General features: G+C 41.9%; 1 protein-coding gene across 7 annotated transcripts in view; it reads left to right on the top strand.

Annotated features, from left to right (window-relative positions):
* The window catches only part of CDC42EP4 (CDC42 effector protein 4), a 29,090-nt gene extending 19,640 nt beyond the window's left edge, over window positions 1–9,450 (top strand). For 2 of the 7 annotated variants that reach the window (XM_003768539.3, XM_031965741.1), the window contains exon 2: window positions 5,796–9,450. In XM_003768539.3, coding sequence (XP_003768587.1) covers window positions 5,909–6,973 — 1,065 coding nt within the window. In that variant the 5' untranslated portion in view covers window positions 5,796–5,908 and the 3' untranslated portion in view covers window positions 6,974–9,450. Of the gene's footprint in view, window positions 1–1,628; window positions 2,550–3,561; window positions 4,298–4,733; window positions 4,876–5,795 lie in introns of those variants that run through there. The other 5 variants (XM_031965740.1, XM_031965739.1, XM_031965737.1 and 2 more) reach the window with 5 other exon arrangements.
* Window positions 9,451–15,007: the final 5,557 nt, after the last annotated feature.

Raw genomic sequence — 15,007 nt, 5'->3', positions numbered from 1 at the left:
TTCTTTGCAAACAGGCTCAAATGAATAGTTCCTTCTATATTTGCCCCCAATCCTCTAAGGATAAGAAGGAGATGAATTGAGAAATCATAACACCTCTAGACTGCATTTTTCTATCCAAATACCTGGCTGTCAATTGGTTTCTTTTAGGTCAGATCTAACTTCCTCCTCTGTACAGAAGCTCCTTTATCTAAAAGCCTTTCTGCAAGTTTGGGCTGGGAGCCACAAATAACCCCTAAGTAACTTCCAGGAGCAGTTTTAATAGATTTCTTGGTACTGATATTAAGGGTGCAGATTTGGATGTGTCTTTGGATAAATGTGGAGAAAGGAAACCAGCCCTGCAGCTGGAAACTTTTAGTTCATCCAGGCATTAATTCAAAGCTTTGCATTACCCAGCAAGTTTCAGGCTCCCGAAGGTGAGGAGGTAGAAGTCAAATGCCAGAGAGTAATGTATTTTGAATTGATTGGGAGTAAAGGAAGGCCAACTTTTCTGGGGCTCATCCAATCATAGATTTAGAGCTGGAAGGTATCTCAGAACCCATCTATCTCAACCTCATTTTCCAGATAAAGAAACTGAGGTTCAGACAGTGACTCAGAGGATTTGAACCTATTCTTCTTAACTCCCAAATCTAGCACTTTAACCATTTACACATATGAATAAAGGGAATCTTTTCAGGAGAACAATGACCCTGGAATAATTAGTCATGGACCTCTTCTCCCACTTGATTACTTCCTTTTCTTTTCATCTCTTTTTTAAATCTTAGAACAGTAGTCTTAAAACCATACAAGTTTTAAGTATGCTTTGGAAACCAAATTCCTACTCCTGGATAGATAGATGACAAAAAAAGCATCAGAGTAATATGTGGGCCAAATTGTGGACACTTTGTCCTGCCTGGATCATCCAAGTAGGACCTTGAATTGTAGGCACAGCAGGCTCCTCTGAGTTTCTTGTTTGCCCCACCTTTCCCTTTTTCTTTTTATTCCAGTAAGCCCTGCTGCCCACTCAGCTTCAGATCTGAGTCCTTGGTCTATAAGGGGAGGAGGTTCAGAGGGAGGAAGCTGCCAGACTGATTGTTGGCTTTAGTTATATACTGGAATGAGAGAGATTATTTAGAGCAGGATTGTTTAAAAAAAATTAATGTGTTTTTCTTTAAGTAAGTTTTTATTGCTATCTTTTTCTTTTGTAACATTGTAGTTTCCACCAGTATCCCTTACTTTCTCTTCACAAGAGTCATTACATATAAGTAATATATTTTAAAGATTAAAAAAAATAAGAAAAACCAGCATAATCATCACATTAAAAAATCTGAAAATGCATTCATGGGACAGCCCTTTTGGGACTCCTGTCTCAGCAAAGGGGTGGGATGGCAGGGTTTTCTCAATTTCTTTCTTTGGAATCATGCTAGTTCCTTATTATTTTGTTACATTTACTTTTGATTTCTTTGAATGGTGGTTATTTCTGTTTGCATCATTGCAGTCGTGAATGTTTTTGGCTTGACTAGAAAAAGGGGCTCTTAACCTGGCATCCATGAATTTATTATTTTTAAAATATTTTAATAACTATATTTTCTTATAACTGGTTTCTTTTGTAGTCTTGTGTCTTTTATTTTATGCACTTAAAAAAAAAAAAAAAAAAAAAACAGGATCCATGAAGTAGAAATGCTTAAGAATTCCTGGTTTGTACACTCTAAGAGCAGGATTGTGACTAGCTTTTGTGAACAGGAAGAATGAAAGTAGGGAACCTTGGAGGTGGAAACAGGAAAGAAACCCGAGCAGGTAATTAGTAGAGTGGCAAGAATGCTGAACTGAGCTCCATGTCCCAGCATAGTCTCATTGGAAAAGTCATTCCCCCTCTTCTAACCTAAGTTTTTCTGATTTATTGAATGGAAATATTCACCCCTGGTATTTCTTGGGGCTGTTGCAAACACTAAAGTTATATGAACAATAGTGGCTTCCCAACATCCTATTGATACCTCTGCATTCAAACTTGTAGAACTCAGTCCTGTGAAGACAAGAGTTGCTGAGAACTGCAGATTGGAAAGTTGTTGACTTGATGGAGCATGGGACCTGGCTTTCATTTCATTATGGCCAGAACAGCTTCTCGCCCATTCTGGTACTAAGCTGATGCTTTAATGCCCTTTGTCAACCGTGATTTACCAAGCCTCCTGCTGCGTGTTTTGGACAAACCCACAAAGGGGGAGGGGGCTACTAGCTTGGTGATTGGGCTGCCGTTCAATCCCAGCATGGGTACTCTCAGTAATGCCAGTTGGGAGGAAGGGCTGATAGGAGGACAAGCAAAGGATCTTAGGCACTGTCCCCTTGCTGATGTTGTCCCCCTGGAAACGGGGCCAAGGGTTCTACTGATTCTTGTTGCTACCAACGTATTATAGCACCTTAGAGTTCTGAAAGAGGTAGAAAGCAAGTAGCCTTTAGAAAGCAGAGACATCGGGATCCTGCCAGCAGTACTTCTCTTGGATGATCTCATTCTTCTTTTCTTTCTTCTTCCTCCTAGAAGCTTTCAAATCTAAATTCAGAGAGACCTTACCAAACCGGTGAGTTCTTAGGACAGAATTGGTTTCCTTATCAAGGCTTATAGCACAGGTATTTTTATATCTATCTCCAGTGCCAGAATTTTGCAATCCTTTATTTAAAAAAAAAAAAAAAAAATCAGTCAGGGTATACTTGAAATCTGTAATTTTATAGCATAAGCATGAAAATAAAAATTATCCCTGAAGGGGAGAGAGAGAGACAGAGAAGAGAGAGTGTGAGTGTGTGTGTGTGTGTGTGTGTATAATCACAAGAGATTATCCCAGCATCCCAGGTAATCGTCCACAATACTGTTTGAAGCAAATGAACATTAAAAATACACAGCAACACAAAATACAATACTAACACATAATATCACTAGACAGGGTGCTTCTAACTTACATGCAGGATATAATGCAAATCCATAGTATGTAAGTAAATCATCAAATCAAAGTGAGCTAGTTATAACATTTCAATATAACTGTCAAATATGGGTATATATCCATAGTACGTAAGCAAATCATGAAAACAAAGTGAACAAATTATAACATTATAACATGAGCATAACTGTTAAACATGAGTATAACAATGTATAATAATAATAGCTAACATTTACATAGCATTTTAAGGTTTGTAAATTGTTTTTATAGATATTTGATTTCCACATTTTTCCCTTTCCTCCATAATGCTGGCTCATTTTTCCTTTGGCGAGTTTCTTCCAAGGCTTTCATTTTGTGCAGGTCAACCTTCATTCTCCTCCTAGCTCTGATTCTGATTTTCTAGCCTTTGAGAGCTTGTGCCTTGGGTGGGCACCTTGGCCCCCACCTCAGTCAGCTCTTTTGTGGTTGTTTTCCCCATTAGATTATAAGCTGCCGGAGGACAGGGCTATCATTTTGCTTCTATTTGTATCCTTGGGGGCCATCTCTAGTCATCCTGATCTGTATCTTGCCCCTGAATCCACACGGCTCTGGGGGAGAGAGTGAATCTGGTGACTTTGCACAGCTCTCTCTCACTTAAATCCAATTCCCTTGTAAAGTTGACACCTTGGTCCTCTTTGAGAATAGCAGCATTTATAGCCCCAGGACTTAGCACACAGTGTATGGCCTTAGTAAATCCTTAGTAAATGCTTGTTGACTTCAAATAACCAAATAAATAAATGAGCAAAATAGTTCATAGCTGACAGATGTTGCTATATAATACACTGCATAACGAGCACACAAATAAATTTACATAAAAACAAAAGACATAAAATTGAGAATAATCTGAATATGTTGTAATTTACATGTGTATCAGCAAACACATAGAATTACACCTAGGGTACCTTTACATGGGCAATCTCTAGTATTATTACCTGGCTCACATGTATGACTCCATCATAATTTAGGTCAGGGGTCACATGAGTCTTTTGTGACCCGTTGGCTTCTCTACCCTACTTCTCTGAACTGATTGAGGGTATGGGTCAGTCATCAGCAGCATAGCTATAGGCTTGCTACCCTAAACCTGAAGTTGTTAAAGGATCAGGTTGGCTATCAATATTCCCATGTTCTGTTGGTTTGGGGTACCTGAGGAGTCTCCATAGCGCTCTCTAGTTCTAGGTTTCCTCTGGGTTCAGGATTCTCCTGTCTGAACTGGGATCCCTTTCACTTGGGGGAAAAATTAGGTATTAGTACTCAATGTTTCCTTCACTAGAACTATCATTTTAAGAGACAGTATCTGGTTCAGGTAATCTTTATAAATGGTGGGTGGTCTCTTCTGCTTCAAGAAGACTTCTAAGGTAAGTGTCTTATCATCTGTACCTAACCACCAAAAAGTCCACCTAAATTTCCTTTGGGAAATAAGTGATTGTGAGTAATTAACTGTAGCTATTTATAAACAGAAGCATTTATCTAGTCCCTCAATAATTTTGCAGATGTTGGTCTTTAGTCTTTGGAACTTAGTTTTTCAATAGAATTCCTCATTGTTTCAACATTCTCCATTGCCTCCAGAGTCCCCAAAGCCCAGAGGGAAATTGCCTAAAGAAAGTTTAGTTTGGGCTCAAGTCTAGGAATGTCCCCAATAGAGAATGCTATTTGACATGCAGTTTAGATCAAATTAGGACAACTATTTCCTCCATTGAAATGCCCAAAATGCAAAACTCTCATAATTATCCATTTTCAAAATTTTAAAACAAGGAACAGTTGCCCATAATTCTTATTATTCTCTTCTGGAAGGTTGACACGTAAAACATCAAAATGTAAAACGTTTTGCAGAAATGCTGAACAATCATTTCACCTTCACTTCAGTGTTATATTATTTTTGAATACCAACTTGAGCTCTTCTTCCGGGTGGTGGTTATCTTCTCAGAGAAGCAGTGTAAGTATAATGAGCTATTGAGAAAACCTACTGCTCTTAATCTTTTCGGTTCTGAGCTATAACTGAACCATTCAGTGACTTTAGTAGGGCTTGGGTTAGGGTATTATAAAGAACTTTCCAGGAGGGCTGGTTACCACCAAGGACAGTTAAGTCAATCTCCTTCTTAGACCTTGGATTTTATGATCTGTTTTTTTCCCTTCCCCATCTCAATGGGAGTTGGTGGGGGGATTGCTCTTAAACCAGGGCAGGATCACTTATATTTTTGGTGTTAGGGGGTAGCAGTATGGGATACCAAAAGGCCCATTGGACTTGGAATCAGAAAGATGGGCTGGAATTTTAGTTTACCTGTGTTTAGTTTAGTTACTTTGTTAGCTATGATATCACCTTAGATAATTTAACTTGTTATCTATAGTCTCAGTTTGTTTTTTCTTATTTTTAAAAAGGTAGAAGAGAGGAAGTGGAAGGGATTATGTGATTTCTAAAATCCTTCCCACTCTAATTTTATGTGATTATGTAAAAATAGGAAAAATGTAGATTTATCTCTCAGAAAAGCTGGTCAGTTGGGTTTTCAAAGTTCCTATATATGATCTGTTCTCTAAACCAGGATTGTCTAGCAGCCATTGACTCAGGGTAATCAAAAGGAGAACTGAATGAAGTAGATTGAGAAGTACATCTAAACCAGAATTGTCTAAAAGCTATTGGCTCAGGGTAATCAAAAAAAGAACTGAGTGGAATAGAATGAGAAGTCCATCTTTTGGGGTCTCTGTATCTGTTAAACTTTTTGCAAACAAGTTGAGGAAAGGGTGCTGAGTTACGAGAAAGAAAAAAACAAAACAAAACCAATAATTCAGTAGCAGATTTATTTGTATCTATACTCCGCTTTCCCAAACTACATTAATCCTTTTTGTTTTGTTCTCCAGATACTGCTGGTACACTCTTTTCATCGTCTCATCCACATTGTGATCCAGACTCAGAGAACTGCTCCTTCATCCTGCATTTGATTGGGGAGGGCCTGCCTTCCTGACCCAGGAAGATGCCGATTCTCAAACAGCTAGTGTCCAGCTCGGCCCACTCAAAGCGCCGATCGCGAGTGGATCTCACAGCAGAGATGATCAGCGCTCCCCTAGGCGACTTCCGCCACACCATGCATGTGGGGCGTGCTGGGGATGCCTTTGGAGACACCTCCTTCCTTAACAGCAAAGCTGGGGAGCCAGACCCCGAGGCCCTTGAGGAACAGGCAAGTGCTACTTCCTCATCGAAACCCAGCCTCCTGTCTCGAAAGTTTCGGGGAAGCAAGAGATCCCAGTCAGTGACACGGGGAGACCGACGGGACATGCTGGGCTCTCTGCGGGATTCTGCTCTTTTTGTGAAGAACGCCGTGTCCCTGCCACAGCTCAACGAGAAAGAGGCGGCAGAGAAGGGGTCTGGCAAGCTGCCTAAGAGCCTTTCATCCAGTCCTGTGAAGAAGGCGGCCGCTGGAGGAGCAGAGGAGGAAGAAGTGGAGGAGGAAGGAGGAGCTGGGGAGAAGACACCCCGTCTGAATGGATCCGGGGGCACCCACTCTCCTGACCCCATCCTTGATGAGCGGGCCTTTGGGGATATTACAGACCTGCCCCATGTACCCAAGGCTGGCTATGGGTTGAAGCATGCAGAATCTATTATGTCCTTCCACATTGACCTGGGTCCCTCCATGCTGGGGGATGTCCTCAGCATCATGGACAAGGATGAGTGGGACCCGGAGGAAGAGGATGGTTGCCATGGTGATGAGGGCCCAAGCCACAGCAGCCAGCCCCCTCTTTCTGCTGCTGTTCCTCTGATACAGCAGGAAGGGAAGCCTGGTCCAGACTCACCATTGCTGCCTCCCTGCACTTTGGAGGATGAGGGTTGGGCGGCAGCAGCTCCCAGCCCAGCCTCTGCCCGAAGTGTGGGCAGTCATACCACAAGAGACAGTAGTTCCATCTCCAGCTGTGCCTCTGGAATCCTAGAGGAACGAAGCCCTGCTCTCCACGGGCTGGAAAGGGCTCGGGTCCCTCTTGCCCGACAGCCTAACAAAGAGTTCTCCTTTATGGACGAAGAAGAGGACGAGATCCGTGTGTGAAGGGGACGGGGGGAGTGTTGAGTGGCTCTGCACAACTGACTTATTTTTGTCCCCACTCCCTGTGACTTTCCACCTTTCTATGGGACTCCCAGAGTCCAGATAGAATAGCCCATGGAAGGGGCCTTGGCAGAAAGTCTTAGTTGCAGGAGACACCTCTGTAATTCATCTTTGCCTGTGAATAGAATATTTGGTCCTCTTTGTGACTCCTTTCTCCTAGATGTGGGATTTGGTGGAACCTGTGAGTCAAGCAACTGTGGGTTGGAAGGGGTGGGGATGCATTATTTACCTGACATCCACGGACAACTTGTTCTTCCCCAACATATGCGAGGATCAGGTGGCCAATGAACTCTTGAGGATGAAGCGGGAATCAATGTTCCTCCTTTCTTTCTAGTCCCTTTCCCCCTCACTCTTCCCAAATGAATGCCAGACATCAATCTGATTGCCTCTGCACATTGAGTGATATCAGGGCAGCAAAAGCCAGACCTCCATTTGATCTCTGTCTAGCTTGTAGTGTTGTCTCCCATTCTATGTAGCTTCCTCATCTCCCCCTTTTTATGTCTTTCTAAATCTCTTCCACCACCCCCCAATCCTCTTCTCACCCCATGTTTCTCATTCTTCCTAGACTTTTATCTTGACTTGTGACTTTGTTCTCTGGCTACTAGCCATTACTAGAAAGAGGTCTGAGTGTGAGAGGGTAAGGGTCGGCATTATATATGGTGCAGGTGGGAAGATGCTCTGAGAAGTCCCCTCCTCGCCCCCATCTACCTATTTCTTTGCTCATGTTTCTGTTTTAGGAGAAGATTCGAAAAGAGGAAACTGTTGGGAGGAAAACTATAAAGTTCTTGGAGCCTGATTGGGAAATGTTTCCCCTTTCGCTCCCTCTCCTTTGGGAGCTGCCCCTTTTCTAAGAACAAACTGGGAGGAGTTTGGGGCTCCCCCAAACAGGGCTGGGGCTCCCTTTGTATTGGAGGGTAAGAAGCTTAGCTGTGGGAGAAAGGGAGGTCACAGTTTTAGAGCTGTCGTCCAGCTCCCCTCCCCCTCAGAAATGCTCCATTTCTGCCTCCCAAAACCCAGGCAGGAAGTCTGGGGCCCCTTGGAGTTAAACAGCACCAGGTGGTTGGGTCGGAGTAGTATACATGGAAAATCTCCTCTTCCCACAGCAGCCTGTAGGGAGTAAGGAGAAGATGATGATGATGGGAATACCCTGAAAAGGGCCTCTAGGTTGTGATTCTGAATTTTAGTCTACCCAAATGGGAGCAATGATAATAACAAAACCTGGGTGTGGGGTTCTCCCCAGAACACAGGGAGCAGCTATTGGATCAGCCTAGCTTTTTTATTTCAAATAATTTGGGTGTGGTTTTTCCTTTTAATTTTAATCTAATTCCTTTTTGGGGGGGAGGAAAGGCCTTTATGGTGAGTAGGGCTCCTCCCAGATTGGCCAGTTCTCTTCACTGACCTGAATTATTTTCTTAGGAGTTTCATTTAAATCCCTGGCCCCAACTCTGGGCTGTCCATTTCTTGGACTGGTTGTAGAATCTTGCCACAGTTGAAGGTTGAGCCCCCATTAGAGAGCTGTACAATAAGTCCTACTGTGTTAGTCTGTCAGCCTTGCTCTGGTATTAGGGTTTCAGCACAGATTGACCTCGAGGTTATTTAGTCTAATCATCCCTTAACAGGAATCCCCTCTACCGTATAACATCCCTGACAAGTAATCCTACTTGTCACTGATTTAAAGACCTCTAGTAAATGAGAACCCATTACCTCCCAAAGCGACTCATTTCATGTTGGCTTAGCTCTTTTAGGAAATTTTTTCTTACGTTGATCTTAACTTGGCCTTTCTATCACATACCCACTGTTCCTAATTCTGCCTTTAATGCCCCAAGAACAAACCACTGGTTCCTTCTGAAAATACTTTAAGGCAGCTAACAGATTTCCTACCTGAAATCTCATCTCCAGCATACACACCCCCATTTTCTTCAGCAGTTCTGGAAAAAGGTTTGGCTTCCAGCCATCCTGTTCACCCTTTTTCTTCTCTGAAAGATACCCCGTTTGCCCCATCATCTATCTTCTTGACATAGTGACTTTGGGCATGGTGAGAAGCCCAAAGGATCAAATCAAGCTAGAGCCTAGGTCTGGAACTGGAAATTAGAAGGGAGAAAGTGAAAGGGAAGGGATAGAACAAGACTAAAACCATTAGTGACGCAGGTGATGGCAACTATATGAAACACTAACTTAGTTCTTTAAAAGCACAGATTTGGGTAATGTTCATGGCCAGTGACAGTTCTGAAACTTAAAAGGATAAGCCTGTTGGGACAGGGAGAGGGAATGGGGATGGACCCCACCCTGTGTGGGCAGCACATGAAATGTTTACTGGTGATGATGTAGCACACACTAAAATGCATATTCTTTTTTTAATGAGGCCTATGGAAGACAGAGAGGAAACATTAAAAATCCTTAGTGATGCTTGATGTTTTCAACTTTGTGTGTTTATATGTGTATTGGGGAGGGTGGGGTATTGTTGATGGGATAATAGTCCTCATTATGGATCTTTATCCACTATTCATTTCCCGGGAAGGACTGGGTTCTACAGCCTTTGGGAGCCTATCTTCTCCCTCCCCCTGGGAGAACACCCATCAATTTGTTCCAATCTTGAGCAAATGCTTTCCCTTTCTGGTCCTGCCTCCCCGTCTATAATATGTGGGGATTGGTTTAGAGCAGTGGTCTGCAAGACCTCCAGGGTGGGGGAAGCCTTTTGGGTGGGAAAAACATGTGTGATTAGCCCTAACTAGCCAATCATTAGGCATTTCTCCAATACAATTTTGCCTTCCTATAATTTCCCCCACATTCCCTTATATTGCTGCTTCCTTTAAGTCCAGATTCTCCAGGAAGTTATAACCAAACCACTATAGGCAGCCATATTGCAGTAGCTAAGCAGGTGCCTTTGGAAAAACAATCTAGCTTTCTGGGGCTGGGAGGGAGGAAGGGGACAAGATTTTATTAGGCACCTAGGTGTTATGCTAAGCACTTTATAGGTCTCATCCAATCCTTAAAACAACCCCCACGCAGTAGGTGTTTTTATTAAGCCCATTTTAATGATGAAGATGAAACTAAGGCAGATAAAGTGATTTGCCAAGGTCACACTATTATATCAAATGTCACATTTGAATTCATCTTCCTGTTAAGAAAGAATTCTTGAGGCAGCTAGGTGGTGCAGTGAAATCAGAAGGACCCAAGTTCAAATCTGACCATTGACACCTAACACTTCCTAGCTTGTTACCTGGGCAAGTCATTTAACCCCAATTGCCTCAGCAAAAACAAAAAAAAAAAATTAATTTTGGGTGAGACTGGAACAAGATGAGCAAATGGGTTATAATCTTCATTGAAAATGCTATTTTTCTTCCCCAAACTCACCTTTTTTCCAAACTTCCCTATTGCTTTCAAAGGCACCAACATTCACACTAGTTGACATCCTTGAGCTCATTCTCTCTCCTTCCCCCAGGCACTCAGTTGCCAGATTTTGTCATTCTATTTCATGATCTAATAAGTCCTGTTCTCTTTCTATGTGGCTGCCACTCTTGTTCAGGTCCTTATCACCTGGACTCTCTGTGTCCAATTTCCCCCCCTCTCCACAACTGCCAAAGTATTCTAAACTACAGGTCTGAGCATGTCACTACAATAAACCCCCACTGGCTCCTATTGACTGTAGAGCAAATAATTCATTCCTTTAAAATTTTCAGCTTTATGTGTTGCAAAGGTGACTAATTATTAGTATTATGTACACATTTATATGCATTCAATATTATAGCATTTCTATAGTGTTTTAAAGTTTCTCATCCTCACAACAACGACAGGTAAGTATTATTATTCCCATTATGGGGAAATTAGGAAAGGTAGTTTGCCAAAGGTCACAGTAAGTATCCAATATAGTATTTGGACTCAGTTCTTCCTGACTGGGTCTGTTAATCTATTCACTAGGCTACCTAATACCCCCGTATGTGTTGGGAGGCACCCTCAAAACCTTTCTAATGAGATGATAAAAAAAAAAAAAAAGGTCAGAGTCCACAAATCTAGAGGAACTACAAGATTCCCTATGGCTAACATTTAAAATTCAGTGGTTTGGGGATTAGGAAAGTAGGACCTGTGGAAGAGCTATATAGCCAATGGGCAGCAGGCCATTATTAAACCTGATGTCTTCCCTCCCCTCACCACACATACTTTTTCCAGGATCTTTCCTCTGACTTTAATTTAGACCTCGGGTAATTAGCCTGCTGAAGAATTGAGTTTGGTCTGTTATTACAAGAAAAATGAGATGATTGTTGATGAATTTGATAGCATGTTATAATATGGCAAAAGAACAATAGATTTGGAAGCCAAAGGTCTTGATTCAAATTGATAATTGTGCTGTTTCTCACTGAAAGTCACTTCCCAGCTCTGATCCCAAGTCCCATTGGGTCACTTTTAGCTCTGAATCTCAGCAAGCCTGGCAGATAAGCGTACCTTTCAATGGATTTGGGAAGAAGCAGCAACTGCTGACTGGTGGAGGGAGAGGGGTCAAGTTTTCTTCCCATGAGTCTCCTTTTCCTTCACTACTGGCTGACCTTGGAGTAGTCATGGCATTGAATCTTATGGAAATTAGACCAAGGAGATGTTAAGATCCTGGTTTTGTGGGTAGCGGGGCAGGTGAGCTGATTATGAGGGCAAACAACACCTCTTAGGCAAGGTTCCTTGCCATTCTCCCACCGTTCTCTTCCTGCTACATGCTTTATGGATGGGGGTCTCTAGGGGACTGGCTCTCCAGCCTAATGTAGGAGAGATAATTAAAATGGATAATGAAATGTAAATGATTAATACTCATTAAAACTAATGAGAAAGAAAAGGGAGGTTACTGAGACTAGAAATTACCCAATAGGGACATGATGTGGCAACCTAATGGGAGCCTGGGATATGGGACTAAGCTTGCAAAGGTGTAGCTGAAAATCACTGGAGAGGAAAGGAGATAGGAAGGGAGGAAATGAAGAAAAGAAATAAATATTAGGCACCTGTTATGTACTGAGCACTTCACAAATATCAAATTTGATCCTCACAAATCTGGGAGATAGGTGTTACTTTTATTCTTATTTTACACTTGAGGAAACTGAGACAAGTAGATTAAGTGACTTGCCCCGAGTTACATAGCTAGTAAATGTCTGAGGCTAAATTTGAATTCTGGTCTTCCTGACTCCAGGCCCTATATTTTGTGCACTGTGCCCCCTACTTGCCAGGAGGAAACAATAGGGTATGGGACTTCTTGAATACTAGAATCCTACTATAGGGAATTGTAAAATAGCATCATAGGACTATAGATTTAAAGCTGAAAGGATCTAACGCCAAGGTAGTCCCAACTCTCTCATTATATAAATGAGGAACTGAAGTTCAGAGACATTGCTTGTCCAAGTTCCCACAGGTTGTAAACTGCAGAAAATGAACTTCAAATCCAGGTTCTTCAACCATAAAATTTAGCATGCTTTACACTGTATCAAGATGCCTCACACTTGTACCCTTGTGTATAGTATAACTTTATACGTAGGGAAGATGCCCAAAATCTAATTTTTTAATTCTTTTAGGTTCCTGTGGCTCCTAAGAGCTGGCATTAATAATAGATTTATCACCCGCGTGTGTATGTATGAGGAAATAGGATATTTGGCAAAATGACATTTGGTTAACCATTGATCATTTAAAGTTAACATTCTAGTAGCAATTGCCACCCCACTTAACCCAAATCCTCAACTCAGGACTTGTGATAACTATCATTTTGCTGGAGGGACAGAAAGTACCAGCAAAAGCTATAACTAGCATGGGACCGTGGACTTTGTCCTTGTGTATAGAAATGGGGGTAGAGGGAATTCGACATCACCTCCTCCTGATGGGAACCACCAATCCCAAATCTCACCTTCTCTCAGGTCTCTCCTTCCTTCCTAACCTCATCATTCCAAAGAAAAGACTACCATCTATCCTAATATGACCACATCCTCAGTCAGATCGAACCCCCCTATCAGGATCTGAATACTAACATTCCCGCTAGCTGTTTTTGTCCTAGACTACATGGGGAAAGGTTAAAAAAAAAAAAAAAAAGTTCTCATCATAGCTCTAGAACTAACAATTTGGTTGGTGGTAAAGCAGGGCAGAGATACTGTTCAATTCAGCAATCATTAAGTTCTTTGACCCTGTGCTATGTGCCGGTGATAGATGAAAAGACAAATATTAGGTAAGAACTTTGGCATTAACTGGATATGTCAAGTTGTACTGGCTAATCTACTCCATGGGAAAGCTTGTTCCAAGGGATATTAAGAGCATACCCTCTTTAGCCTACTCTCTTGATGATTCTGATAATTGATGCTCAGCTCACCTGGCTGGCAGTCTTGAAAACCAGGGACTGGGGTCTCAAGCTGGTATTGCACTTCTCCAGGGAGGGACCATGGAGAACTGGATCAGAGTAGAGCTCTAGTTTGAAGTTAATTGCTTACCAGCCCTTTTCTGCCTGTGACACACCCAGGAATTTGCTAGCACAAAATGAGGTTCTGGCTCTCCACCCATCTGGACAGGCACACACCCCATCCCCAAGCCCATCCATAGTCATCTCCTTGACACTGCTTACCATGATGTACCAAGGACAAGATTTTCCTGCAGTCAGATAATGGAGAAAGAGAAGTTTATAAAGACTTTGATTCAACTTCCTCATTTTACAGATGAAGAAATTAAAGACATTAAGAGGATCAAGTCACTTACCCAGCATAACAGATAAATAGTGGCAAAATTGTTTTTGATGTAGCAAAAAATTCATGATCTGGGAACCTAACTGAATTGTCCTGGAGAGTCAAGCAGGCTGTCCTACCCAGGGAAGTGATAGCTAAGTGGGGGGTTGGAGGTAACAATCTTCAAAAGAGTAGAGTAATGGGTGAGATGAGTGCTGAAATTCAGAATCAGTTTGAGGGTCTTAGTCCTACTAGATATGTTCTAGAAATATCAAATTCCCTACCCACAAAGCCACAACCATCACCTTTGAACTGGTCTCTTTATGCCTTTACCTAGTGCCCCTATTTGGCAGAATTCCCAGAATCAAGGCTTTGAATAAAAAGGGAAAATTCCTCTTGTCCATTTCTCCAGTCTATTTGACAGTCTTTCCGGCTCACTGCCAGTAGATGTATCACAAATGGGAGGCTGCAGAAAAGTTTTTTTCTGAATGGCTGAATTTTTCTTTTTTCTTTTTCTTTTTTTTTTTTTTTTTTTTTTTTTTTGACTTAGATTCTATGATCTACTGCTCAAACCACAGGACACACTGATTTCTCTCTGGAGAAGAGGTTAATCGTTGTCAAATCAGCAAGCATTTAATTAGGTACCTACTATGTGTTAGGTATTACTGTGCTAAGAATATACATTAAGAAGAGCCAACAGTTCCTCTTCTCAAGCTCAGAGTCTAATCAGGGAGATAGCATGTTTGTATATGGTAAACTACCATATACAAACAAGACCTAGATAGACTGACTCAGAAATAACACAGGCAATAGAGAGGAGGAAAGCCTTCTTTCAGAAAGTAATGTTTCAGTTGGGACCTAAAGGAAGCCTTGGAAGCTGAGTCAGAGATAAGTGGGGTTGCAAATTCATCCTGTTCATTGTCCAACCCCAAATTCCAGTTGAAAAATAAAATAACAGATTCTCACAGCTGGAAAGGACCTTAAAGGTCATTTAATGTGATTATCCAAGCAGGAATCCCCTCCACAATACCTCTGACCGGTAGTCATCCACCCAGTAAGAAGTACTTATGTATCTATTGTTTTAAGATCCATATAAGCCTGCTTTGCCCCTGCATCCCCCCAAATATCTCCTAGGTCTTACTGTGTCAGGTTAGGTTAATCTAATAAGGAAAAACTAGGGGTTGTCCTCTGCTTGGGGGCATTGAACCTTAGTTCCAACTGTCCTTCACTGTCAATAGGACGTGGGTTTTGAGTGTTTTTCCATTCACGCTCTTGTGACCAGAGTAGGCTAGAGGGTACAATC

The sequence above is a fragment of the Sarcophilus harrisii genome, chromosome 4, assembly GCF_902635505.1.
Source record: "Sarcophilus harrisii chromosome 4, mSarHar1.11, whole genome shotgun sequence".
Classification (NCBI taxonomy): domain Eukaryota; kingdom Metazoa; phylum Chordata; class Mammalia; order Dasyuromorphia; family Dasyuridae; genus Sarcophilus; species Sarcophilus harrisii.
The sequence above is the reverse complement of the archived record's forward strand: the minus strand, read 5'-3'. Positions and strand labels throughout refer to the sequence as shown.